General features: G+C 51.2%; 2 protein-coding genes across 2 annotated transcripts; both read right to left on the reverse strand.

Annotated features, from left to right (window-relative positions):
• Positions 1-8,660: 8,660 nt before the first annotated feature.
• Positions 8,661-8,879, reverse strand: CHC_T00003612001 (hypothetical protein). Its single transcript, XM_005714455.1, has one exon. It carries the CDS (start codon positions 8,877-8,879, stop codon positions 8,661-8,663), a length of 219 nt encoding a protein of 72 aa, XP_005714512.1.
• Positions 8,880-19,749: 10,870 nt separating this feature from the next.
• On the reverse strand, positions 19,750-20,004 carry CHC_T00003613001 (hypothetical protein). Its single transcript, XM_005714456.1, has one exon. It carries the CDS (start codon positions 20,002-20,004, stop codon positions 19,750-19,752), a length of 255 nt encoding a protein of 84 aa, XP_005714513.1.
• Positions 20,005-25,714: the final 5,710 nt, after the last annotated feature.

Here is a 25,714-nt window from a genome sequence, read left to right on the forward strand (position 1 = left end):
GATGGGTTTTGCACCCTCTAAACTACGGCTGGCGGTCGACTTCGTAACCTCCCCGAACTAAGGGCCTGAGTTACAAAATTGGCCAGCCCTCCGGGGAGGTGCCGTGTGTCAAATACTGTACACGCCGCCTATAAGGCGTGTAATCCGAAACGGTGAAGTCCAGGGACCTCAGGGGGATCGCCTAGGTCACTAGGTGTCCCCCGAGGTCGACCATGGTCGACGATGGGGGGGTACGGCACGCCCGCGGTGCCCAAGATAAATACCGTCTCGGATACTTGCAGCGGCGGCGCGACCCCCGACACGTGGCAAAAATTGCCAAGTGTCATTCCCGTACTGGTGCGGTGGCCTGCGGCAAAAATCCGGGGACCAAATTGTGAGGGGTGACACCGTTCGGTTCGGCAATTACGTCGAAGTTCGGGCTACGTTTGAGCCCCTAGCGGGCTCAATAAAAATCGTAACGCACCGCCGACAACGGCATCGTACTCCACGCGTCAAGCCGCTTCGGACAGTATAAGGTCCGAAAAACGGTCAATGTCGACCCCGGCGGACCAGCCGGCAATTTCGGTCGACTTTGGGCTACGTTTTGACCCCTAGCGGGCTCAATAGAAATCGTAGCCCACGTCCGAGAACGGCATCGTGCTCACCGCGTCAAGCCGGACCCGGGGGTATCCACTCCGAAAAAGCGGTCATGGCGAGGTGTCAACCGATTTGGAAACGAGATCAGTTTTTATTGGTTTCTAGTGGTTTTTACAGTTTCCAAATCGGGGTTGTCGGCGAAATTGCTGGCGGCGCACTCGTACGCCCCCAACCGCCACGGAAAGGGACCGAGCGAGGCCAGAGGGGTCTCCCCGCAATCACGAGGGTCGAGACCTCCGCGTACTGTACGCGCCGGGGGAAAAGAGGGGCGTCGGAGTTGGAAAAATGGCCAGCCCTCCGGGGGGGTGCCGTGCAACGGTACGTTGGCACCGCTACCCCGGAGGAGCGCCTGCTTATGGGGAGGCGCTGTAGCCCTCCGGGTGGGGCCTGGGTCTGTACCTGGCGCCCCGCCAAGGCGGGGCGCAACCGAACGGTACCCTCCAGGGACCCCCGAGGGAGCGCCCAAGTCACTGAGCGCCCCCGGGGTCAGCCATGGATGATGGGGGGATGGGGACGAATTGCTGCGAAGCCATGCCGTCCACAAACCCAATCACCGCCACGGAATGGCCGGGGTACAGTACATGTGGTTCACACAGTACTGTACCCGGTGGCCGTAGCCAATTAGGGCGCGCGGCGGCGTATGGGAGGCTGTTCGGAATGCCCCCGATTTGAGGGAACAGCCAATCGGAGCTCTTCAAAAAGGCAAAAAGCCACCCGCCGAACGGAAAAACCAGGCACGTTTTACTAAGAAAACCGCCGGTTTTGAAGCCAGAACGACCCCCCGAACGGAAAATCAGGCATATTTTACTGAGAAAAAGGCCGATTTTACCGAGATGGAAAACGGAGCAGCACCGCTCCGGGGCAGCTTGCACTGCGTCTATTGACCCCTAAAGCGGTTGGTACTCCTACCTCCCGCGCTTGGGCGACTTAACGCGCCACGGTGCTTCGCCGGGCTCCCCGCGATGCTCGCGCCCAATGACCACTTGACAGCCTCGGGTAGGCGCACACGAACTGTACCGACGGTCCACCGACGCTCGCGGAAGGCTGGTACCGGGCATGGGGGCCGCGCCGGCCCCGCGATTTCGCGGAGGAGCGGCCGCCTCAACACCGAGCCGCGAGGGCTCTCCGGATGAAATGTTTGCCGGAGCCAGCGGGCGGTGAGGGTGAGATCCTTTTGGCCCCCCCAAGGTGGGCGCAGACTGTACCGAATGGTTGGCTCCCCTCCTCCACGAGGACGAGGAAGCCAAAAGTGGTGATGCACCTACCCCGCAGCCTCGCGGAGGAGCGTCAGCTCCAACCCCAAACCAGGGGGGCCCTGAGGATGAGGAAGCGCCGCATTCGCTCAGGGTCCCCGCGGAAGCCGTGGTGGCCGCATCGGCGCCACGGATGGGTGGAGCCCACGGCGGGGTGGTACTGTCCCGCGAGGGCGGTGGAATCAACGCCTCGATGGAAGGGAGAATGGCACAGCCGTCCCCATAGGAGGCGATCCCTCGCCACCCGTTGTCGGCACGCGTGTCGCTGCAACTACCCTTCTCACCGACAAGGCCGCCTTCGCAGGAGACTGGCCCATCGCTGGGTCTTTCTCGATCTCCGTCGCCATCGGGGCCGCCTCAAGGGGGATTCTCCTCTAACTACCGGGGCGGACATCTGCGTAAAAGTCCTTACGGTATCTTCCGGGGGCGTGGGGCCAACCGAGCCCCACTCAGACCCTAGACCGTCGAAGATAATTATTCCCCGGTGTCACCGTTGGGAAATCCGTCCGCGGAGCATCTCCGGGGCAGCTACGGCACGCCCCGACATCCGCAGACGGTGGACAAGCTCGTGGCTCGGGAATACTGGACGGGCGATCTCCCAGAGATTCCAAGCCCTGTCGGTCCTCGGGACGCGGCTCCGGCGAGGTTTCTATTACCGTCGAGCCGTCGGCCCTGTCCAGCGGGTTGGGGGCAGCTGGCGTTACCGCCGCTGCTCTTAACCTACCCACCGTTCAGACGAGCTACGGGAGTCTCTGCACGGGAATACTCCGGTGCTATCTCGACACGGGAAGGCGAGGCAGTCTCGCCCCAGCCCTCGACCGTGTTGCCGGCGCTGCCGTGGTCGGCACCGTCGGGTTTCCCCCTGTTCTTTGATCCGTTACCGGTACTGTACGGGTGAGAGAGGGTGATTAGGACCTGTCGATCAAGAAGTCAGTGGGGATGGAATACGGTTAGTCGCGTCAGGAAGCAGGGATCGCAACCGCATGGAAATTAGCGCCCGGCTCACATGGCCAAGCGAAAAACCGCCATGCTGCCCGACCGGGGCGCCGGCGCTTGCCCATGACGGAGAGGGTCCGCGCAGTGAGGTCGTCGGCTGCCAAGCGGCGGCTAGTACCGATTCGGAATGTTCGCGCCAAGGATGGCCGTGGTGGGAAGACTTGAAGTGGAAATGCAGTCTCCGGGACGGACGGCACGAGGACGTGCCGTCATTTAAGAAGGGGGGTTTGTGGTACAATTGCCAAGTGGCGCTACTGCACTAGGCGGGCGCCAGAGGCCTCGCCAAGTACAGTAGTAAGATGTTAACCGATACGGTGCATACGTGGCCAGCACGTGTAGATGTGGCCACGTGGGAGTCCACGTGTAGTTAGTGGCACCAGCTAGTGCAGGTGTACACGTGGTGCGCGACCGATCGGTGGGTTAGTACAGTAGTCATTTTTAGTTACCGTAAGCTACAGTAAGCTGGCTACAGTATGTACAGCTACTGTAGTCCGTCCGGTGCCACCGCCCTACTAGGGGGTATAAGATAGGGGGGCACCGGGCTGGAGGTAAACCGAGGGAAGCACGCCTCCCCTTACTTCCTACCCTAGTCCTTTACCGTACGGTTAAGTAAGTCCCGCAGGTTTCCAGCTCGCCACCGGTCGTACTGCTCTACACCCCAGTACGACTGCGCGTGTCCAGTGCGGTGTACCTCCCTTGTCCTGTGCTTCCTACCGTTCCGGATTATTCTACCTGACGCTCCAGTGTAGCGGTCCCCCAAGCTCCCTCATTTTAGGTACAGCCTGTCCTTTTCCGTTTACGGTTTAGCGTCCCTACGGTTGTACCACAACGTACTTATTTGCGAGTCTATCGTAGCAGATAGACTCAATATTCCAAGCATCATCCTCCACGTGATCATAAGCACGCTTATCGTCAATCGATTCAGTCAGCCCGACTCGGGAAAATTCATGTACCGAGACCCCGTGCTTTCCTCGCGCACTTAAGTGGATGACCACATGTCGACCGAAAAGGCGGAGCATTTCCCTTAAATCCAAGTCATACCTTGTCAGATTTGGTCCAACCCAAACATGGTACGGAAAACGAGGCGAAGCTTCTTCATTCTTCGACACCTTCATTACGTCCGTTCTTTGAGACAATAGCCACATTATCCTCTCACGAGCGTTGTGCTCTTCAACGGATACTCTCGCCGCCTTCGACGCGATATGTTGACGGGGCGCCTTGCCGCCAGTACTGCGGCGCGCGCCGTCTGCTTGGTTTTCGCCATCCTCGTCAGATCAGCTTTCTTGCAAGGGGCAGACCCGAGAATTTAAACCTCACCTGAGTCCGCCACACAAGCAATCAGCGATCTCTGAGACTGGAGGCAATTAGAACCTGACGCGTTGACAGGTTCTTCAAGAAAAAAAACGCAGGAACACCGAAGTTAGTTGTGTGAAAAGTAGAGAAGGTGGGTAGGATAATGATTGAAGTGACAGCTTACAGCGATGATGAGCTGTACACGTGTATACGTGGAGCGATTGGGGGATTGGTGTCGATGGTGACACTAAATTGTGTCAAATGAAATCGTCAAGGTCGAGCGCCGGTTCCCTGACTCAAGCCGATCACCAGGAGCAGCACCGGTCAGTATATATGTTGCCCCTGCCCGGGTATGGGGCTGGGGAGGGGGTCGTGTGGGGGAGATTTTGGGTACTGTACAGGGTACAGTACCCAGGAGTGGCCCCAGGACCAAAGCCTTCAAAAGATGATTTTATTGGTCTACGTGTACGCCAGGTGTACACGTGGACAATCTCCCTTTGAAGGGCGGCGGTCCTGGGAAGTGGAAGATGCAGGCCGCCCCTCTATAAGAGAAAGGGGCGCGCCGCGACACCCCGCGACAGGGGGGACAACAGAAAAAAAAAACAACAACACCGGGACCGACCCCCCCTCTTGAAATAAACATCTCGCTTTTCTCTCTCCCCTACGCGCGCAGCCCCCTTTTTTAGCTGTCAACATGTGGTCATGATCTCTACAGTGCGGATGGATTTGTCGAAAAGGCCTACTGTAGGGATTTGGCGTGGACGCAAATGCGCCTGCGTGGACGACCGAATTTCGGGGACCTTGATTTCGTGTCGGTATTCAACGGTTCCGTTTTTGGGTCCGATTTCAAAACCCACAAATGCATGCAAATCCTCGTCGAGCACGGCCCCCCGCATCTTCTCCTCGGACACGGGCCCGCGCGTGCCGGGCCCCTGCGCCTCCTCGGCGTCGTTCTTGTCCTTCATGGCGCGCCCGTAGAACGACCGCGCCCGGTCGCGCGAGAACGTGCACGCGGGCGGCGTCTGCTTGTCGCTGAGCACACGCTCGCCTGCGAACGGCGCTGCTCTGCACGCCGCGGCCGCACCCTCGGGCGCCCCGACGCCGGTGGCGGTCTCGTCGGTGGGCGTGTCGCGCGCGTCCGCGACAGGCTCCTCCGGCGCTATTTGAAGCACGGTGACGTGCGCGTCGAAGCGCAGCGAGTTGGGGCGGTTTTGCATGTCGCGCATGCGGTGGAGCGGCGGGTCGTCGGCGGGTTTCGGCGGAGCGGCGGCGACGGGGGTGTCGGAAGGGTCGGCCGGTCGAGAGTTAGTGGCAAGGGGTCTGTGCTGCTGGCGCGGCCGGAGCTAGCGACGCTGTGGACGCGGGAGAAGTCGCTGCGCCAGACGGAGGAGCCGGAGGCCGGACTGTCGGTGTCGGCGTCGGAGGCGAAGGCGGGATCGAAGGCGCCGACGCAAACGGGGTCCGTGATGGTCTGGGAGAAGTGGTCGGGCGTGGGCGACGGCGGCGGGCGGCGCAAAAGTCATGCCCATCGGTCCACTACAGTACTAACCCTGTGGCGGATCAAGGTTGATACTGGTGCCAACTTAAGCACACTAGCTTCTCTTTTTTTACCGCAGTCTGTTTACACATTCAAGCCTTACGCCAACCAACAAAAATCTGTCCACAATCTCAAGACCAACAAACGAATAACAAAAGCTCTCTTCAATTGCTTTCAAGATGTATATTTCTGTTCTCAGGCGCTCAGAAACACAGTACCTCCCGTTTGCAGGCATTTCTTCTCGATTTAGCTTTCGCATAGCTGCAAGTCAACTGAAAGGCTTAGAATATGTTGCCTCCCTGGCAAGATAAGTCTACTGAAAACGGGAGCCAGACTATAATTCAGTGCGGTACTTTTCTCAAGGTTGTACCCACGTCTGCAGCAGATTACGATTCTGAATGTAAATCGGGGCTCATATTTACTAGGTCGTAGCTCGAAATGGGTTGAGGGTGGCTAATGGTAGATATACAGTGGTGAGAGACCAGACAATTCAAGAAAGAAGAAAAACGTCCACTTCAGCCCGTCTCTACTTGTCTGTACTCAACGAGTTCCTGCCTCTTGAATTCCTGCATCTTGAAAACTTTTCTCTTTACACAACCCCAAGTGAGATATCCCCCCCCCCCCCCCCCCCCCCGCCCCATTTTCAATTTATTGGTCATGTAGGTGGTGGTCATGTTTCCAGAGCATTTGTGAGAATCGTTGCGAGGGACCGATTTCGTCGTGGTACCGAGGAATTGGTAAGTGCATTGGATTCACCAGCAATGGCTGAGGCAAAAGTATCTGTGAATGGGGAATAGAATCATCGTTTGTCGTTGTTAAAGTTCAGACTCTTACGCAGGGATTCTGCCATACAATTCGCTTTTTATTCGCCGACCCGGTCACAACGTTTATGGCGTGCCCATGACTTTGTGATGTGATTATACAATATCTTCATGTTTGAGTGTACTTGTATCTACGATGGCGGAATATAGAACATTGAAGTAGATCAAGTGCGGGGCAACGGGTCTGTACATGCGTGACAGACTGCAGACAATGGCAACAAAACTGTACGCCACGGACATTGTACCGCAGGTCAGGCGGCGAGATTTCGAAAGCAGTCTCGAATTGCGTTATCATTGGGATAGATGCCACATTGCCTTCCACGCACATGGACAGAAGGATGCAGATGTGGCCGTATTAGAATAGAAGCCGATGGCCTCAGATAATTGGCATACTTCGCGCTTTTCGATGTTTGTTCCATTTTGCTCTTCTCCGCATCGCCGCAGATCTTTTGACGGTTTTTGTTCAGGCGACAGCGTGAGCGATTCGCACGTTGACATTCTGACAGCAGCTCCGGTGATCGATTGACACTCCAAGGAAGCCATGAGACTGTTGTTCTTTTATGACGGGGGATGTGGTGGTAATCTGCTCGGCGGGGGGCGCTACAACTAGTGATGGTTCACGGATGGTGCCATTTTTCTATAGAAGTACATGCTGGTGGTAGAGTGTAGGACTTGGGTATGATATGTGTTGGATGCAGAGGTGGAGGGTAGGCAGATATGGAGTTGGACGTGGTGCTCGAACTATATAAGGAAGCAGTTGTGGGGTTCTGTACCACGCGAGACAATCCAACTAGTTGCAACGGTTGCAAGCGAGAGACGGATGCATTGGGTTGGCACGATGTGAATCAAAGGGAATGCAGGTGGGGGAGATGGTATAAAAGGAACCCTCCCTTTAAGAAGACGGTTTGTAAGACAGTGTTGTTCGTTCTCATAGAGAGGGTATTCCAATGACGAGACTGTATAGTATCATACCTGTTGCAGTGACGGGTGCTGCGCAAAATGTTTTGTGTGTTTCTTTAACGCTGTATGCAATACATAATGATGTAGAGTTGTTCGTTCGATGAATTGGTGCTCGAAATATAAGGAAACAGTTGTGGGGTTCCTTAACACGCGAGACATTCTAACTAGTTGCAACGGTTGCAAGCGAGAGACGGATACAATGGAACGATGTGAAACAAACGGGATGCAGGTGGGGGGCAATGGTATACAAGGAACCCTCCCTTTAAGAAGACGGTTGGTAAAGACGATGTTGTTCGTTCTCATAGAGAGGGTATTCCAATGAGGAGACTGTTCAGTATCATACCTATATGATTTTGTGTTGTGATTGTACAACATCTTTATGTTTGAGTAAATATTTTTCCTCAGTTGAAAGTTCTGTCGTTCTGCAACTTTTTAATGCTACACTACTATGACAGTACTTCTCGAATACCCCTGTAGACACTTCAGACTGGCATTACTTCGGCTCTGCTATCTAACCAATCACTTATGCGGGGCGTCGACTCACCCTCCTGAATAGAATAGGTATGCAACGAGATCCGCTTAAAAAAGTCACAACTATATCTTCTATCAAAATTTGAGTGTGCCTCACTGTTGTGGCTATATTACACTCATTCAAGTAAGGAGATTTGCGGGCAGCAGCCTACTTTCGACCAAGGAGTTGATCGGCATCCATATAGATACCAGAGCGTTTTAATAGAATATGACCTCATTAAAGCAGTATTGCAGTATTTGAGAAATGTGTGTAGGGAATATTCATGATGCAGAGTTGCTCTTTCGATCCATAGTAGAGGGCTGAATGTACGCGGAAAAGAAGGTTTGTGTATGGCGTGGACAAGGGAGTGGAGAACGGGTTTGGTTTGGATGCAAAAGCATGGACGTGTTTCAATATAAGGCGGAAATGGCGGGATTTTTGCATTTTGGTAGGTTAAGCTGCTTCAAGGCACAAGCGAGTGGGTCACGTGGCAGGTGAGGCGGTGGCCCCCGTTAGTGTTCGGTACACCCGTGCCCCCCTATGCGTCCTCTTCCCCCTGCACCCCCCTGCGAAAGCCCGCGGCCTTATAAAAGCTGCGTCCGCTCCCGCCCCCTACCTATTCCCGTTCGACTCCCACCGTCAGGTTGATAATTTCAAAACCAAGTGCAATATCCTACCAGTTCAGTCGTTCCAATCACCTCACCATGGACTTTGACAAGGCCGTCCAAGAACAATCTACTGTACAGTACAACGGCGGACAAGAAAGTGAAGTCTCCGAAGACGTTCATCCGCATATCGAACAAGGCAGGGCCTGGTTTGAGTGCGAGTGTGTAGAAAGTCAAGAGTTTCCCGGAACTCTGATATCTATACATAAACGAACTGAGACCGTAGCAGGGGCACCAGGAATCGATGAGCGATTGAGATCTGCACCTACAAAAAGCGAAGGCAAGGTGTTCCCAGACGGGTCAACCTACGTAGCCTCTGCTGTTCAATATACTCAGGGCGATGATGCACAGAAAGCCAAACTAAACGTCGTTAACAACGACGTTAATGCACTTATCGCCAAGATGACATCAATCCAAGCAACTGCTATGCAGATACTGCTTTCCAAAGGCTCCGTCACTCTACCAGGTGATAGCTCGCCTGTGATCAGACTGGGTACTGGGCAGCAGCCTAATGACGCCTACAATAATAACCCACGGTTATGGGAGGCAGTGTTCCGGAATACTTCTGGCAAGCTGCATTCGCTTGGTTTTGTGGCTTCCTCATCACAGGTTCAGAGCTTCAAGTGGTCCGGTACCACTATTGGTACTGCTTTCATTACTAGCGTGATCCGCGCAGCGGTCATCGGAATGTCTGGTGGTGCAATCGAGACGATAGCGGGAGCCATAATGTCTAGGCTGGGTGACGATCTGCAGATCACTTATCAAGCGACAACCTCCTCGTCAAGAACGTCGGCATTGTTGCCTGTCTACTACTACAATGAACTCACCGGGAAATTCGGAGCTGTAATTGCCGTTATCACGGTCATTATGAGTAAGAGTACCAGGGACACAACAACCGCTTGTCATAGCAGCTCATCGGTCACTACGACTTACAATAGTCGAGCTGTGACTTACCGGGTGAGCCCTGATCTGCTCAGGAAACAGATCGGAGACAACCAATCAGCGATCGACGCCGGAGCTGAATTCTTTGGGAACTCAGCCAAGGCAGGAAAAGCTGCTGCGGCGTCTTCGCCAGAGTCCACTCCAGCGTTCTTCTAGACATTAGGCATGACAATGTTGTACTCACGATGTGTGTCTAGAGTCCTAAATGGTTGTCGGGTTAGTATAAAAGGGCAGCCATCAAATCCCAGTAGGGCAAGAGAACGGGTACCTTAAGAAACATTGAGAGAATAAAGAAGCACCGTTTGTCGGTATCTAGTTTTTTCTTTAATTTTTAGCCAAGTCGCAATTGTTCTTGAAGAATTTTCATACTCGGGTCGTCGGGGCAGCTGCCCGCATCCACGCCCACCTGTGTGTGATCAACCACCAAAGTGCGAGGATCACAAGCCCCCAAATCGCTGCCCAGATTGCAAACTCCGAAAGCACATAAAAACATTGCCCCCATGCACCAGCAGCACAACCCTGCCCACAACCCCCCTGACACTGCCAATACGCGCACACAACATGAACACCACCATTGGCACATGGTATTCAATCATGTTGGCCCATCAACCATACAACAAATGGCACAGAGAAAAATGATTCCCAACCTCCCAGCATCACTTGCAAACCCGCCCCCGAAAATCACATGCACAACCTGCGCAGCAGCAAAACTCCAGCCAGCCAAACATCAGCGCAGACGACACAACTACAACACCGGCGAGGCACTCAGCAGTGACATATGCGGTCCCTTCTCCACCCTGTCAAGGCAAGGAAACAAGTACTTTATGAACGTGATTGACACAAACTCACGATACCTAATAATCACCTTCCTAAAAACCAGGGACGAAACTGCAGAACAACTGAACAACGTACTGCAACACATCAACAAAAGCAAACCCCACAAACCACGGAGAGTCCACACAGATAATGCAAAAGAGTATCTATCAAGCACGACGCAAACCGTATACCACAACAGTGGGGTACAACACACAACTACTGTGCTGTATTCACCCCCGGAAAACAGTATTGCCGAAAGAATCAGCAGAACCATACTGAACGCAGCACGAGCCGCATTACACCACAGTACACTTCCCACAGACCACTGGGAAGATGCAATCAAGGATGCAGCATTCAAGAACAATAACACGCTTCACCTCGGCACACGACAAATCCCAACCACAGCATAGCACGGATACACGCCGCAAGTACCACAATACCTAATATTTGGGCAACTGGGACATATTCTCAACATCATGGGAAACACAACAATGCACAATATGCAACACAGAGCCATCTCCGTCCAGTACCTCTACGCAACCGACCTCAAACACATCGTGGTCATGAACACGGCAGACAACAAAACACGACGTGTGCGGACAGTGAACTTCAATGTCTATCATCGAGACCGTGACCCCAACAACAAGGTTCATGTGGTATTCAAGGCATCCACGCCCAAGCAAACCCCCGCCCAAATAACCAACACAACCTCCGCCCCAATGCACCATGGCCAAGCCAAAAGTTACCCTGATGCAGCACAGTGGGCGCGAGCGCACAACTAAGAGCTCGATAACCTAGACCAAAACAAGCTTATCACATGGCTCCCCTCTCACAAAATCCCCAAAACAACCAAACTCATACCGCTAACAATGGGGTACCGCTACAAAAGAAACGAGAAAGGCCAGATCATGAAGCGAAAAGCAAGGTGTTCAGAAAGAGGAGACAAGATGATCCCCAACGTCCATTTCAACCCTGAAAACACGACGACATATATGACGGACAAAACCACGGTCAGACTCGTATTTGCTATTGCCGCAGCATTTGACATCAACATCGCGCACATCGACATAAAAGCAGCGTACCTGCATGAAAAGTTTGACCACTCCGGCAGCGAGCAAGTGTATGTACGACAGCACCCAGGGTTAGATGGAACATACACACACGCACACACAGTGGGCAGGCTGAACAAGAATATATACGGCACACCGGGAGAAGGACATACCTACCTCACTGCTGTATTCAAACTCCTTAAAAAGCACAGATTCAGCCAATCAGAGGCAGACATGTGCCTCTTTCACAGACGACAAAATGACCACACCATAATTCTCTCTATCAGCATGGATGACTTTACCATCATAAGTACGTCCAAAAAATTACAGACCCAGTTCGCAGCCATCTTGGCCATTGCATACAACATCAAGCAGCTGGGCGAACCAAGCCAACTACTAGGCTGGACAGTCAAGAGACTCAAGAACGGCTCAATACATGCCTCACAACCAGCGGCGATACAGTACGTCATCAATAAGGCGGAAATGGGCGAATGCAATAGCAAACCAACGCCATACAACGACAACAAAAAATTGCATGGCCCTGTCCCCAAAGACGAACCAATGCCACATGTCACCAAAACGTATCAACAGCTGCTCGGTGACATCAGATACATCGCAGACTCAACGCGACCAGACATATACTTTGTCGCCAACCGATTATCAGTAGCCGCGAAAAACCCCACGACAAGGCACTGCAATGCCCTCAAGCGTCTGATCAGATATATGAAACACACACAGATGCATGGACTCATACTTGCAGGAGGAAAACACAAAATGGACCTGCACTGTATTCCAAACCTCCTCGAAACGTATAGCGATGCGGACTTCGCAACAGACGTCACAGACTGCAAATCCATATCAGGAATGATCCACATGTACAATGGAACACCTGTGTGTTGGGGCTCTATCAAGCAATCCATCACAGCATATGCTGTGATGGATTGCTTGTCGATAATATTATCGACATGCGAATCAGTATACATTGCTGCAACATCCTCAGCACAGCAAACGACATGGATCAGACCTCTACTCAATGACATCGGCATGCTGTCCCAAGACGCCACACCCTTCCACATAGAAAACCAATCTGCAATACCAGTCGCAAAGAACAGTGACCAACAAAACGCAAAAAGTTCATTGACATCAGACACCACTACCTCACCCACCAAACCAGAGCAAAGGCGATAAGCATACGCCAAATTCAGTCACCAGACATGCTCGCAGATATATTAACAAAGCCGCTCACTCCGAAACCATTCACACACTTAAAAAAAAGCTACAAGTGCGCAACCCCCCACCCCCGCACCAACCAAAAGGGTGGCGCTACAGCGACGGGAGGAGTGTGGTGATAACCATAACAGCGCAGTCGCAGTAGCGCTCACCAAGTGATGATAACCATACACGTAGTACACGCATCACAGCCACGCACAGACGACGGCGAGCGGCGACTAGCCTTAAGCGAGCAAGTGAGAGATAGGAAGATAAACTGAGTCATCGTCTCATCACCACACTGTGCTACCCGCCGGTACACGGTGTAGCACAGGTGGGCGCGGGGGGCGCCGATACTCCCCCGAATGCACACTGCCTCGCACACGTGTACCGTATATCCGCGCTCAGCTGTGCCAACCAAGCGTCACACACCTCCGCGGAGACACCTGCATATGCATGCACGTTTGATAAAAAAAGTCTATTTACAACAAGGCAGACCCCAAGGCAGAACCGGCATCGGTGTATGCCGTTTGTTTAACTTAATAGGCCTTTTGGACAAATCCATTCGCACTGTAGAAATCATGACCACATAAACAAGAATGGCTGCATTTACGAAAAACACATCAACTTTACGTAAAGACAGAGCGATTACACAATACAGTATCAATTATCATAAACAGCGTCGAAATGCAGAATTTCAAAATTTTTACACAACCCCGCCCCTTTGCGCATTGCCACGCCAAACGCTCATAAGACACATTTCTCACCGAATTCACTTCAACATTGCGCATTAACTATGCACAAATTCTGTCCCAGCGCTATCACCAGACCAATTCAGCCCCTTTTTTTCTCACCACTATGCCGGTTTCTCCCAATCCCTCCGGTGCCCGTCCTACACCTCCCAATGCTCCTTTAGCGGAACATGTCGACGTTAATAGCGCACTGAGACTGCTTGCCGATGCAGCTGTTGAACGCGAGGCAGACATTGACGAATACGACATGGACCCCACAAAAGAAGACTCTGATGACGAATGCACGTCCAGCTCTCCTGTGTTTGATAAATTTTACAACACAGGAGGATCTGAGGCGATCGTGCAAATGTCAAACTTCGATGTAAATGAGTTTGGAAAGCTTTGGCTTCTCTTGCAAGACCACGTCACAACCAACTGGAATGTGGGGCGAGGACGAAAGTCACAGTTTAGTGGCAAGGATGTTTTGTTGTTCAATTTGACAGCACTTAAACACGGTGGGCAATGGGACTACTTGGGAAGGCTGTTTGGTGTGAGTGGTCCTACGTTTGAGGGCACGGTTATGAAGTTTATTAATGTAGTTTTCGAAGAACTATATGAGACTTTAGTGCTTAACCTGGGGGAGTCTTGGACAATGACAAAGATGCTAAAGACACAAATAATGTTTAGAATATTTAAGTTTTGGCGTTATGCTACAGATGTTACTTTTCAGCAAGCTTTTAGACCAAATGGATCTATGGAAGAGGGAAAGAAGTATTTTAGCGGAAAGCAGAAACTGTACGGTTATAAGATGGAGGTCTCCATGTTACCAAACGGATGGGCTATTGGATGCTCAGATCATTATCCGGGCTCCGTTGCTGACATCGACATTATGAGAAAAATAGAAGATTTTTACATTGATGCTATGCCCAAGAAGGAAGGCGAGCTGGACATTGCAGACGTTGGTATATTATGTGAAAAGTATGATAATACCTGGGGACTATTGGCTGATAAGGGCTATCAGGGCTCAAGTGAGTTTTTGCGATCTGTCATACCAGGGCGCAAATCCGTGAACGGACACTTGACGTTAGAAGATGAGGCTCAAAACAAGAAGATTTCGTCAGATCGAATAATTGTGGAAAATTTCTTCGGGAGATTGTGCACAAACTGGAATATTTTATCAAGCAAATACAGGTAGGCTGAGAAAAGTTATGATAAGATTTTCCGCTTGTATATCAGCCTGACAAATCTCCATGTCAATTGGCATCCGCTCCGTGGTGCTGATTTGGACCGTTACAATCAGGTTAAAAATGGGCAATACGCGATTGAGGAGGATACAGTACAGAAGAGGAGGCGTGCGCAGGAGAAATACCGTGCGAATCGCCGTTTTCGTCTTGGGTTAGAGCTGTACACGGCCGACAGAGACAGTGATCGTTATGATTCTATCTTTGATTAATATTTGGGTACATTTTTTGTAGTACTGTAATCATCAAGTCAAAATTGAGTGCACACGCTGTCATCAAAAATGCAGAATAAATTTGAAATTTATCCAGCTATACGTAGCAATCTGGTGTTTTCGGTAACGACTCAATCTTTCAGCAATATGTCGTTAATTACGCACGAAGTCTGCATTTACAGAGTATATCTAATGTGTACCTTATCATATACCTTACATCTTTATTTACAACAGAGCTAAGACCCTTTATTGAACACTTTCTGTTTTTTTAGAAAAATTTCCTTTTTCCCAGCGCCTGCTCACAAAAGCAGTGCCATTAAAAAGCCTTCATTCTTGGCTTCCGCATCATAATTGACGAAAACGAATCAGAAATACAACTAGGAAACGGCACGCGGTCGCAACGGTAAGATTCAAGAGGGGTATTGTACCGAAAAACGAACCTATTTATGAAGCGCCACGGTGCATTGACAAGTGATTGAAACGTCAAATTTTACTAGTTTTTCAAGCTCAGAAAATCGGATGCAACTTAGAGAAGCTTTGCATCATTCGGGTTTTCCCTAAGGCCATGAAAGAACAAGCCGCGTGCGAGCAGCGGGTCTCTTTTCTGCACGTGCAGAGCGTACAGGAGGTGGCTCTGCGCGCGGGCCGGGTCTGCGGAGATGGCCTGCGGGAAGTGGAGCTCGGCCTTTCTGCGCTCGAACTTCTTCAGTGACGCGCGGGCCTGCTGCAGCAGGCAGCGCACGCGCTCGTCGTGTTCGAACAATTGGGTGCACGAGCCCTTCGCGTTCGACACGGAGCGGTGCAGCGTCTCGTGGTTCATGTAGCGGCAGAGCGGACCTTGCGTGGGTGGGTGCGAGGGCGAGCGAGTGGTGCGGACGGGCAGGGGCTTTGCTCTTGTTTTGACAGAGGCGGTGGCTGTGGGGGAGGGGGGGTTTTGGGAGCCAGATCGGGCGAGAGGCGCGCGTGGAAGGGAATGACGGGGCAAGGGGGACCGAATAAGGCGGGGGTGGCGGGGAGCACGCGGGATGGCAGTGAGGGATGCTTCATGTTCGGGCGGGGAATGCGAGTCAAGGGCGAGCGGAAGAGAGTAGGCGAGGGAGCACGGGGGCGTGTTCAGACGGCAGAGGCGGCGACATGCTTCGCACCTTTTATTTGATTAGCAGAAAGACTAGAGGTGCCATTGCCTTACCCTGTCTTCTATCTATGGAATCCGCTGAGCTATTGCGGCCATACGCAATTCCATCACTCGCTTCTGTGCTATCGCACGACGAACCCTCATCGTCCTGGGAGCAATGTTTTCGTCCCTATACGCATCAACGCGGTACTGTAGTCGCACTCGTTCCCACGTCATTCGATCCGCCATCACCCTTTCCACCTTTGGTTTCCCTTTCTCGTTCGCTGGACGGCAAAGATCGAAGCTGCCGCGACAACAGCACAGGTTTTGTCAGAAGGTCACAAGAGCGCTCAGAATCTTGAAACTGCTCTTATTGGCATAAAAAAAGGCGGAAGTCTACAAAGGCAAATCGTTTAACATAAAAAGCGCGCGTAAGGGTGACCCCACCGCCAACAAAATTTCTGTCCTAAAGTTCCAACCACTAAAGTTTGGACCGATGGACTAAAGTTCGGACCGATGGAAGAAATTTTGAACCCCACCGCGCCACCATTTGTCCTAAAGTTTAGAATTTGGGAAGGATTCTTTTCCAAACCAAAATTATTTGGTCGAGATTTTTGTCCAAAGCGCCGTTTGGGCGAGCTTCGTTCTTTAGTAACGGTACAGAAAACATCTGAATTTCATGTGCTTACAGCTCTACCAAAGCTCTTCCAAATGGCATTGGGGCTGTTTTGACTGAAGTCCCATCAATAGTGTGGGACGCGAAAAGGAGTGTTGTGCAGCCTTCGCTCGTGGACATTTCCCATCTTCTCCCTCCTTCTCGTCTTCTGAGAAGTGCAGGCAATGGCTGAGGTGGTTACTAGGACTGATGACTCGGCAGTAAGAGTGAGGAAAAAGGGTAAGGGACTGGGGTGGTCAGACGAGGAGAATCTTGCCCTGTGCGTTGCTGAGAGCGCAGTTCCAGAGTCCATAATAGGAATTGAAAGCGTGGTGTACTTGCCGAGTTGATAATTCCCAAACAAGAGCCTACATATTATGGAGAGCGGGCAAGTGACGAGCAAAAGTTGCCGCCAATTGTGGAACAGACGCATGCAGTAGCTTGCTTCTTTGCGCCAAATGTATTTCTACGACATACTTGTAGCCTAATTGGGGTGACCCTGAATATGAATAGATGTATCGTGTTACAGGCGCGGTGGGGTTCATCTCTGAATCACCACCTCCCCCAAAGCGCGGCTTGATTAAAAGATAGTAGATCCAATTACCGGAGGACAACTGTCTGCTTTTTGCGATTTTGGGCAAGGCGCGGTGGGGTCACCCTAAAAGCTGATTCTGCGAACTGTTGTCGTATTTGAGGAAGCGGTTTCGAGATACAGGAGATTACAGGTCATCTTTTTGGACCCATAGAGGTGCCAGTGACGTATAAACGTTAAAAAAAGTAAATTTTGGGGTGTTCAACTTTGCCATGCGCTGTTCAAAAAATAGGTACCTCCTCTTGTAGGGCCCGCACCACCAATCGCGGCCGGCGGCCCCGATTGGCCGTTTCTCGCGAGAGTCCCGCGCAAGAGACGCGCCTGGTACACGTCAGACGCGTTGTACTCGTAAGAGGCGACCCGCTCCGAGCGGGAAGAGGGCCCGCGCTCTTCGTGCCGGCGTTGCTGCCGTGGGCTGTGCGGGCTGTGCGGTGCGCCGGCCGCGCCACGCGTCGCAAGAGACGGGCCGCGGCAAGTACCGCGGGGGTTTACTCGCGCCGATGCATGCCGCATGCGTACCGAATACTGTACGTGCTGTTGTGGACCGTGCGGCCATGTTTGGACTTGGGAGAAGAGTTTTGCAGGAGTGGCAAGTTGAAGGCATCCTCGTGATCTTGCCAGCGTACCGTACTCTTGTTTACCAAGTTACGCGATCAGGGCGGCTCGTGCAGTTGGGCTCAAGCCCATTCAATCTACTTGTTGTATGTCGCGTATCTCTCGATTTCATTCCCGGAAGTGCGTCGGAATTTGGAAGAGAGGACACTTTCTCGCTTCTGCCAAATTTCGCCTACTTACACCTGTTCCACACGTGTACGGTTCTCAGTAGGTACTGTTGTAAAATCGTTGCTTGTCATACCAACAGAGAGCGTATGTTGGTATGGCTGACTCCCTTCTGTCTACAGTAAGGCTGGTCGTGTCTGTGGTCGTTGCGATGTAACGGCCCTGAGGGCCGTTCCTAACGAAGAGTTCGCCGTGCCAGCACCCTGAAACTTGGCATGAATGTATTGGTTGAAAAAATTATTGGAAATGCTTTTACTCCCGTTCAACCAATCCATTCATGCCAAATGTCAGGGTGCTTGCGTGCTAGCACACCTAACTCTTCGTTAGGAACGGCCCTGAGGGCCGTTCAGGGCCGTCGGTCTGCTCTACCCACTGCCCGGACTCTTTTTCTTTAGACTATCGTACTCTAGCTTCCCTATTAAGTACCTATCATTCTTCCCTCCTCTCGTCCTGGATTCCCGTTCCTCTGCGCTCTTTCTTTTTGCGTTCGCTGCCTTTTGCACTCTCTTAGAATGCCTCCATTCCCTGAGTTCTGCCTATGCGCCCCTCACTGAACGGCCACGGCGCATTGCGGCGTGCGTCAATTGTGACACGTGCACTTCCAGTATGACCCCGTTTCATATTCATAATGTGTAAAACGTGTTCAACCTGTATCTACCAGTTCACAAATACTATGCGCCAACACGTAGGCTGGTTCACACAACTGTACACGTACAGTAGTACGGCATCGAGCCCATCGATTTCCCACCGTCGCATCCCCCCCTCAGCTCTCAATTCCACCCTCCTCTCCGCCCCACCTCCTCCCCCCCGATCCACGTCTCCCCCTCCCCCTACTTCGCGCGATGCCATCCCCGCGGACGCGACCGTCCCCTGCCGACGACCCGCCGCCGGCGCCGACGCCCGCCGGCGCCGGCCCCGCCATCCTCGCTGGGGCGCCTGCTCGCCCTGGTCACGCTCTTCGGCGCCGCCCTGGTCCTGCTCATGCACAACGTTGACCAACCGGCGGCCAACCGCGTCAAAGCCGCCGTCACGTCCGCGCAGTCTGCCGCCGCCCCGCCCATGCCCTTCGCGGATTCCACGGCCAACCTCCCCGCGGGCCACCGCCTCGCCGTGTGCACCGCGGGCCACGTCGCCACCCTCAAGTCCGTGTACCGCCAGAACCTCGACGCCGTCCGCGCCCTGGGCCCGTACGCCGCCGTCTTCTACCACCTCGACCTCTACGGCGACTACTTCCGCGAGGGCACGGACCGCAACTACCGGAAGGAGCACGAGATCGGCGAGCTGCAACACGTCTTCGACGCCGCCCGCGCCGCCGCAGTCTCCACCTACTCCGCGGCCGACGTCCACCTCCCCGCGCAGTCTGCGTGCCACAGGAAGCCCAGCGCGACCCGTGCGCACTACTCGCATAAATTTATGCGGTTCTACGCCGCCGTAGGCTGCTACAGCATGATCAAGCGCGTAGAGGTCGACGCCGGCGAGCAGTTCAAGTGGATTCTGCACCTGCAGCCCAACCCCACCGTCACCTTGCACCAATCCATTTCACAGTGCATCTCCTCCATCGTCACCGCGCACCTCCCCCACGATCCACAGTTACGCACAAATGCTATCAACCCGCCGCGACCGCAATATCGCACACACCGCTGTTCAATCCTGAAACCCGCCCACGTTTGTAGATTGTTTTTCATATGCCGCACTTATCTCTCTCGTGGACCTGACTTCATGGCCATCACAGCAGGTTACCGTTCCTCGTACAGTATACGTGTATTGCAGGCCTCAAGGGCTAACGACCCAACTGCAGTCCACGCGGCGCATCGACAACAATAGTAATCATGTGCCATCGGTGCTTTTATTACATTTGAAGGTTTGTGTGATAGAATGAAGCTCTCGGCAGACCTAAAATATCCTTCAATGCCGTTTATATTAGGAGAAAACTGGAAGGCCATGCTTCCTGTCCAGGTCTCCCGACTATGTAGATGCTCTCCGCGATACATGTCTGCCTGCAGAAAGAATTCTTTGGCGTTTAGAAAGATTACTCCTTCGGTCTACGTCGCTAAAGCAGCGGGCCATCAAAAGAATTTTGAAAGTCCTAGCATTTCAGTTCACATATACAACGGTAGTGATTGGGAGGACAAATAACACGAACGCATCTGCAAAAATCGAAAGGTTGTCTGCAGTCGGATGGCTTCTTGTGTACTATCCATTCGTCTAATACGAAATTTCGAGTCATACTTGATTGCGACCTGAATCGCATACTTCCAGGTGTAGCTCGATGTGCGATATCTTGAGAGCCCTTTTCAGCTGCAGTCGCTTCTCTGAACATACTGATGTGCTCTAAATCATCGAGCAAAAATACCTCCCTTTTATCAGAACATGACGTAAGTGCAGCCGCACCATCGTCCGTGCTTGCAGGAGGGTCGCCGGGCGCTGAGTCTACGGGTTCGGGTGTAGGTGCGCTTTCCCCTGTTCTTGCTCGAATGGGGATTGAACAGCCCGTGAAAACGACCCCACTTTCACTCTTCGTCAGATCTGAACTCTGCAATGACGATGCACATTGAAACACAAGTCGGTCCAGTGATCCAGTGTGCCTTACCACGCCGTAGCTACTTTTCGTGCTTAGAGGAACACCAGAAACGAACGTGACAAGAAAAGCAAGGTACGAACTCAAAGCTAACCCAGCAAACATGGAGAAAAAATTGCGATGTTCTGCGGGGGCAAAGGCATACAGGCACCGTTTGGTTTCAATATGTAGACCTTTTTCGGTTCTGGTAGTGCAGAGGAAAATGAAAATTTTATGCCAGAGTCGTTTTCGCTTTATTCCGGACAAAGGTTATTATTTATATAAAACAAATGCGTCCATAGAAGATCCACGTATGCTCAACAATGAAAGAATTTGCACGTCCAGAAGCTGTTCAAAGTGTGAAAGGAGAGGAGACCGGTCATCCACGTATTGACACAGAAAGCTACATGCTCGTGCAATCTTATGTGAATTATTTTGCCTTGGTGCCAAAATTTGTGACGGTGCTTCACCGAAGCAGTACTGTACAAACAAAATACAGCACCAGATGGATAACTTGTCTATTCAATGACAATGACTACAGCGCGCATATGTCATCCTCGCCCCTTCAACAGCACGCATATTTTGGAAGTCCAGTGCTGTTGCTGGCGTTATACATGTCTCGATGCTATGTTGCGATTATAATGAGGAGGCTTTACGGGCAAGCCCGTTTACAGGTGTGAGATGATACCCGTATTGCGCATTTAGATTTTAACTCGCACGGTGCGTTTTTGCGACGGATGAAGTCAGTTGGGAATCCCAATTACAGTCTAGTTGAGATGCATCCCAAGTTGGGAATCTCCAAAACTCGTATTGTGCATACAGTGAATCCTCACTAACTGCATATGAAAAGTGGAGGGTTTTCGTACGCAGTTGGCGAACATATGCACTTGTCGAAGTGTCCAAACGCCTCATTTTTATTCAAAAAATCAGATATCCGGGTCCGATGGCGGTGATAAAGCACCGATGGCGGTGGCGAGGCACTGCATATCTGTTGTCATAAGTTTTTACCTGTTTCATAGTAAGCCTTTGTATGAGGGTTCGATATGATTAAGGATCACTTTCTTGATGCAGTTATGCGGTATGCAGTTCAATATCATATACAGGCTGGAATCGCTGCTCCGCCGCCGATAGCTGACGAACGCATGCAGTAATCGAGAATATGCAGAAACCGAGCGTGCAGTTAGCGAGGATCCGCCGTATATCTTTCTTGTACGCACACCTCCTCTCAAAAAATAGCCACATTCTCGGAATGGTGTCAATCCCTGTGTTCCATTTTTGTGACGGCTATTTTTTGCCCCAGTCGGGTTATTTTCCTCCTGCTTCAGTCTTGTTGAGCGCTACGTCCCGAGAGTAGGTTCGTTGAACGCAGAATTGTGTTGTCGTTAAGAAGATATACGTTTTGTCTCCAGGAGACCCGTACTTTTCGAGTAGCGTCCTCCCGAAAAGTGTGGGGTGGTCCTATTTTGTGATCGGGGCATAAACTTCATAAAATGCACACAAACGTCTCAAAGTTCTCACAAGTTTTGTGAATCTCGCTTTGTTTTTGTGAATCTCACTTTATTTTTGTGACGTCAACATCTCGAAGTGCTCTTTTGTTGACTGTTTTGTGATTCACACACAAATTGTTTTGTGACTCACACCATTGTCTCACAATCATCTCCAACGTCAACAATCCATCACAAACCTATCTAAAATGCATAGCTGATAGCCTTGTTCTACAGACACTTTACGGCCTTCACTCTCGGGCTTGTGAAGCCTGCCTTATTCGTCGAGGAGTGCGTCGCTCAGAGTCGAACACCCTCTCATGGACAGGAGAGGGCCCATGTCGCTTCAGTGTAGGGCGAGAATGCCAGACCGTCCGGCAGCTGCAGCAGATAGCTTGCCTACATGTAGAACACCACTGCACCTGACGCGAGCCCTTTCTAAGTGTCTTGGGTCGCCCGTCTTTTGTCCCTCTTTTGACCCAACTACATAATACGCAGTAGGTTTGGGTCCCACTGACCTACTCGTGCAGTAAATTCCGGTTCAACCTACGCAGATGCGAACATGAAGGGAAGGGGAAGTGTCTCTGGAAACTAGCCGTACAGGGCTGGAAAGGGAGTTTTTTTGTGTGACGTTGTTCAGTTTGTTCGCCTTTTGAGATGAAGAGCCTTTTATATGTGATCTTTGTGATGCCCTCACACAACTTACACAAAGCCATCACAAAATGCACACTCCCATCACAAAATGCACACTGTCAGTGTGAGAGTTTTGATTTCAAGGTTGACGTTTGAGAGATTTGAGATGCGTCTCACAAAACCATCACAAAAGATTCACGAAAATGTGTGATGTTTGAGAAGATTTTTATGATCATCACAAAACGTTCTCAAAAAGTGCTACAATTCAACAAATATTCACAAATCATGTGTGACGAATGAGAAGATGGAGTGAGACGAATGAGATGACGGCGGCGAAAAGAGCAAAACTCTCACAAATCGTCACACACTTCGTCTCACTTTTTGTGACGCCCTAAATCGTCACAAACCGGAGCACAGGGCTATCCGACCAACGTCCTCATCAGATGTCTCTTTTTAGCATATATATTTTCCAGAGTTGCGCATTCCCGACACGAAGGAGAAGGATATCATTGCTACCGTAAATAGCTTTTGCGTTAGAAACGCAAGAGATTGGTGAGGACTACGGTACAGGTTTTTCAGGTTCGTTTTTAGAAACGACTGGAAAAGAAGCCTTTTTTGCTCATTTTGAAACGCTGTATGTACCATAGCTTCGAAACAAAAACAAAGAATCAGAATAAGAATAAGAATCGGGTATTTTACATGCAAAATAGTTCCAGTCTTCCAATGAATTCGAAACAGCTACCTCAGTTTTCTATATGATATAATTGCCGAGGACAAGTACGCAAGAAAACAGGGCCCATAAACACTTTCCAAATATGCATTTCAATAAGGTTGTCCGTAAAATCACGAAAACGCGTGTTTTGGCGGCGTGTTTGCTCGGATTTTCTAAACGCAAAATTTTCAGACAACGCGTTGCCATAACCCTGTGCTCCGGTTTGTGACGATTTAGGGCGTCACAAAAAGTGAGACGATTTGTGTGACGATTTGTGAGAGTTTTGCTCTTTTCGACGCCGTCGTCTCATTCGTCTCACTCCATCGTCTCAATCGTCACACATGGTTTGTGAATATTTGTTGAGTTGTAGCACTTTTTGTGAACGTTTTGTGATCATCACAAAAATCGTCTCAAACATCACACATTTTTTGTGAATCTTTTGTGATGATTTTGTGAGACGCATCTCAAAACTCTCAAACGTCAACCTTAAAATCAAAACTCTCACACTGACAGTGTGAATTTTGTGATGGTTTTGTGTGAGTTGTGTGAGGGCATCACAAAGATCACATATAAAAGGCTCTCCATCTCAAACGGCAAACAAACTGAACAACGTCACACAAAAAATCTCCCTTTCCAGCCATCTACGGCTAGTTTCCAGAGACACTTCCCCTTCCCTTCATGTTCGCAACTGCCACACTAAGCACCATATTTCAGAGGACATTGCGGGTAAGCTGATGGCTGAAAGGTTCCAACCCCCCGGAGATAACGCCTCCAATCAGCTGGTATCCGGTGATGACAGCTACAATGCTTCCCCTCTTGCTGAACCCCCAAAAAGTGGCAAATTTAATAGTACGCCTCTGAGAGAGGGGTTGGGATCTAGAGCTGAGTATGCCGAACGTCAGCCTATATCAGAGCAAGATTATGATCCCACGCTTCCGTTGACACAGACTGAGCTCCGCAACAACCCACCACCAGCTACCCTTTCTTCCCTTCAGACGTCCCCAGACTTCTTTTACGAAGAAGAATTCTCCCCACCCCCTGTCAGAAATACAGCTCCATCGAACCAGCTCAACAGCGGTGTTGCTATTCATTCCTCGTCTTTCGGCTTACAGACGAACAGCCCTTTGAACGCTGAAGTTGAACAGTTGTTGGAGGAGGCAGACTCTCTGGACGACAGTGACGAACCCTTTTCACAGGAGTTGCAATTGTCATATTCATCTACTTCGTCTTGCGAGGTTCAAGCTGTAGGAGAAGTTGACACTGAAGTCACAGAGACCGAGGTGCGATCTTTGCACCCTGGTTCATACCTGACGTCCCAGATGCAGCAGACGGACACAGGTGCTGCCCTTAGCGAAGACCTCTATAGCAGGCTTTACTATGACTTTGACGACGAAAGATATTTCAGGGAGCACTGGGAGGACATCGAAACGACACAGGCAAGAGATTTGTTTACACCCTTCTCTGCTGAAGAGTTGGAGGAGCGCGCACGTGCGCAGAGAAGTGGTGGCCTAGAAGGATGGAACTATGACAGTCCTTTCGCTGATGTTTCTGTCCAGATAGATAACGTGAATAACAGTCTGGAGCGTCGTTTCCTCGAAGAGGCCAATACTGCACTGGAACGAGTTATTAGCGATATAACAAGTAGAGTCGGTACGACTGAGGACGAATGTGATGCCAGGCAGTTACTTACTCCTCTAGCCTGCTTACGCACGTTTGTTACGGAGTGTTTGCTAGAGAAGCTACGATACGTAGCGAACCGTGTGTTGCACCAGAGAAGAAAAGCAGGGACCACGAAGAAGGAGATACTGGGTATGCTTATTCTGCACATCCTCTGTGCTTCATATAATGAGTCCCCTCGAACTGTGTGCGACCCTTTGGAAAGTGGCCACTTCTTTCAAATGGGATTGTCGGCTGACAGATATCATGACCTCTGGAGTGCTCTTGGGGGTTCTAAAGACCCCCGCGCAGCGCATGACTACTCGAGCACGGGCTGGTCCCGCTCAGCTAATAGAGCAACTACTCTAATTACAGAGCTTGAAGCTGAAACTGCGGCCATAAATCGGGACCTGCTTTATGTTCCAAAGGCAACTGTCTTCTCTTTAGATGATGACCACTTGCGTATGGCATCTCGTTCAGTTGTTGAACTGACCTATTTACAACAACACAATAATCCTAAGAAGGGTCTAGGGCCGGTGGGGAACGCACTTTGTTCAGCACTTAACCCTTTTTTGTCGCATGTCATTTCACACGCACGGGCGAAAAGCTCCTTCACACATGGGAGAGGTTGGTGCAAATGGTGCAAGGGGCGTCCACAA

This window comes from Chondrus crispus, genomic scaffold (genome assembly GCF_000350225.1).
Source record: "Chondrus crispus Stackhouse genomic scaffold, scaffold_2, whole genome shotgun sequence".
NCBI lineage: Eukaryota > Rhodophyta > Florideophyceae > Gigartinales > Gigartinaceae > Chondrus > Chondrus crispus.

Excerpts from the sequence above, each read along its gene's own strand:
- CHC_T00003613001 (XM_005714456.1), bottom strand. The coding sequence starts at position 20,004 with ATGTATCGCGGAGAGCATCTACATAGTCGGGAGACCTGGACAGGAAGC.
- CHC_T00003612001 (XM_005714455.1), bottom strand. The coding sequence starts at position 8,879 with ATGTATAGATATCAGAGTTCCGGGAAACTCTTGACTTTCTACACACTC.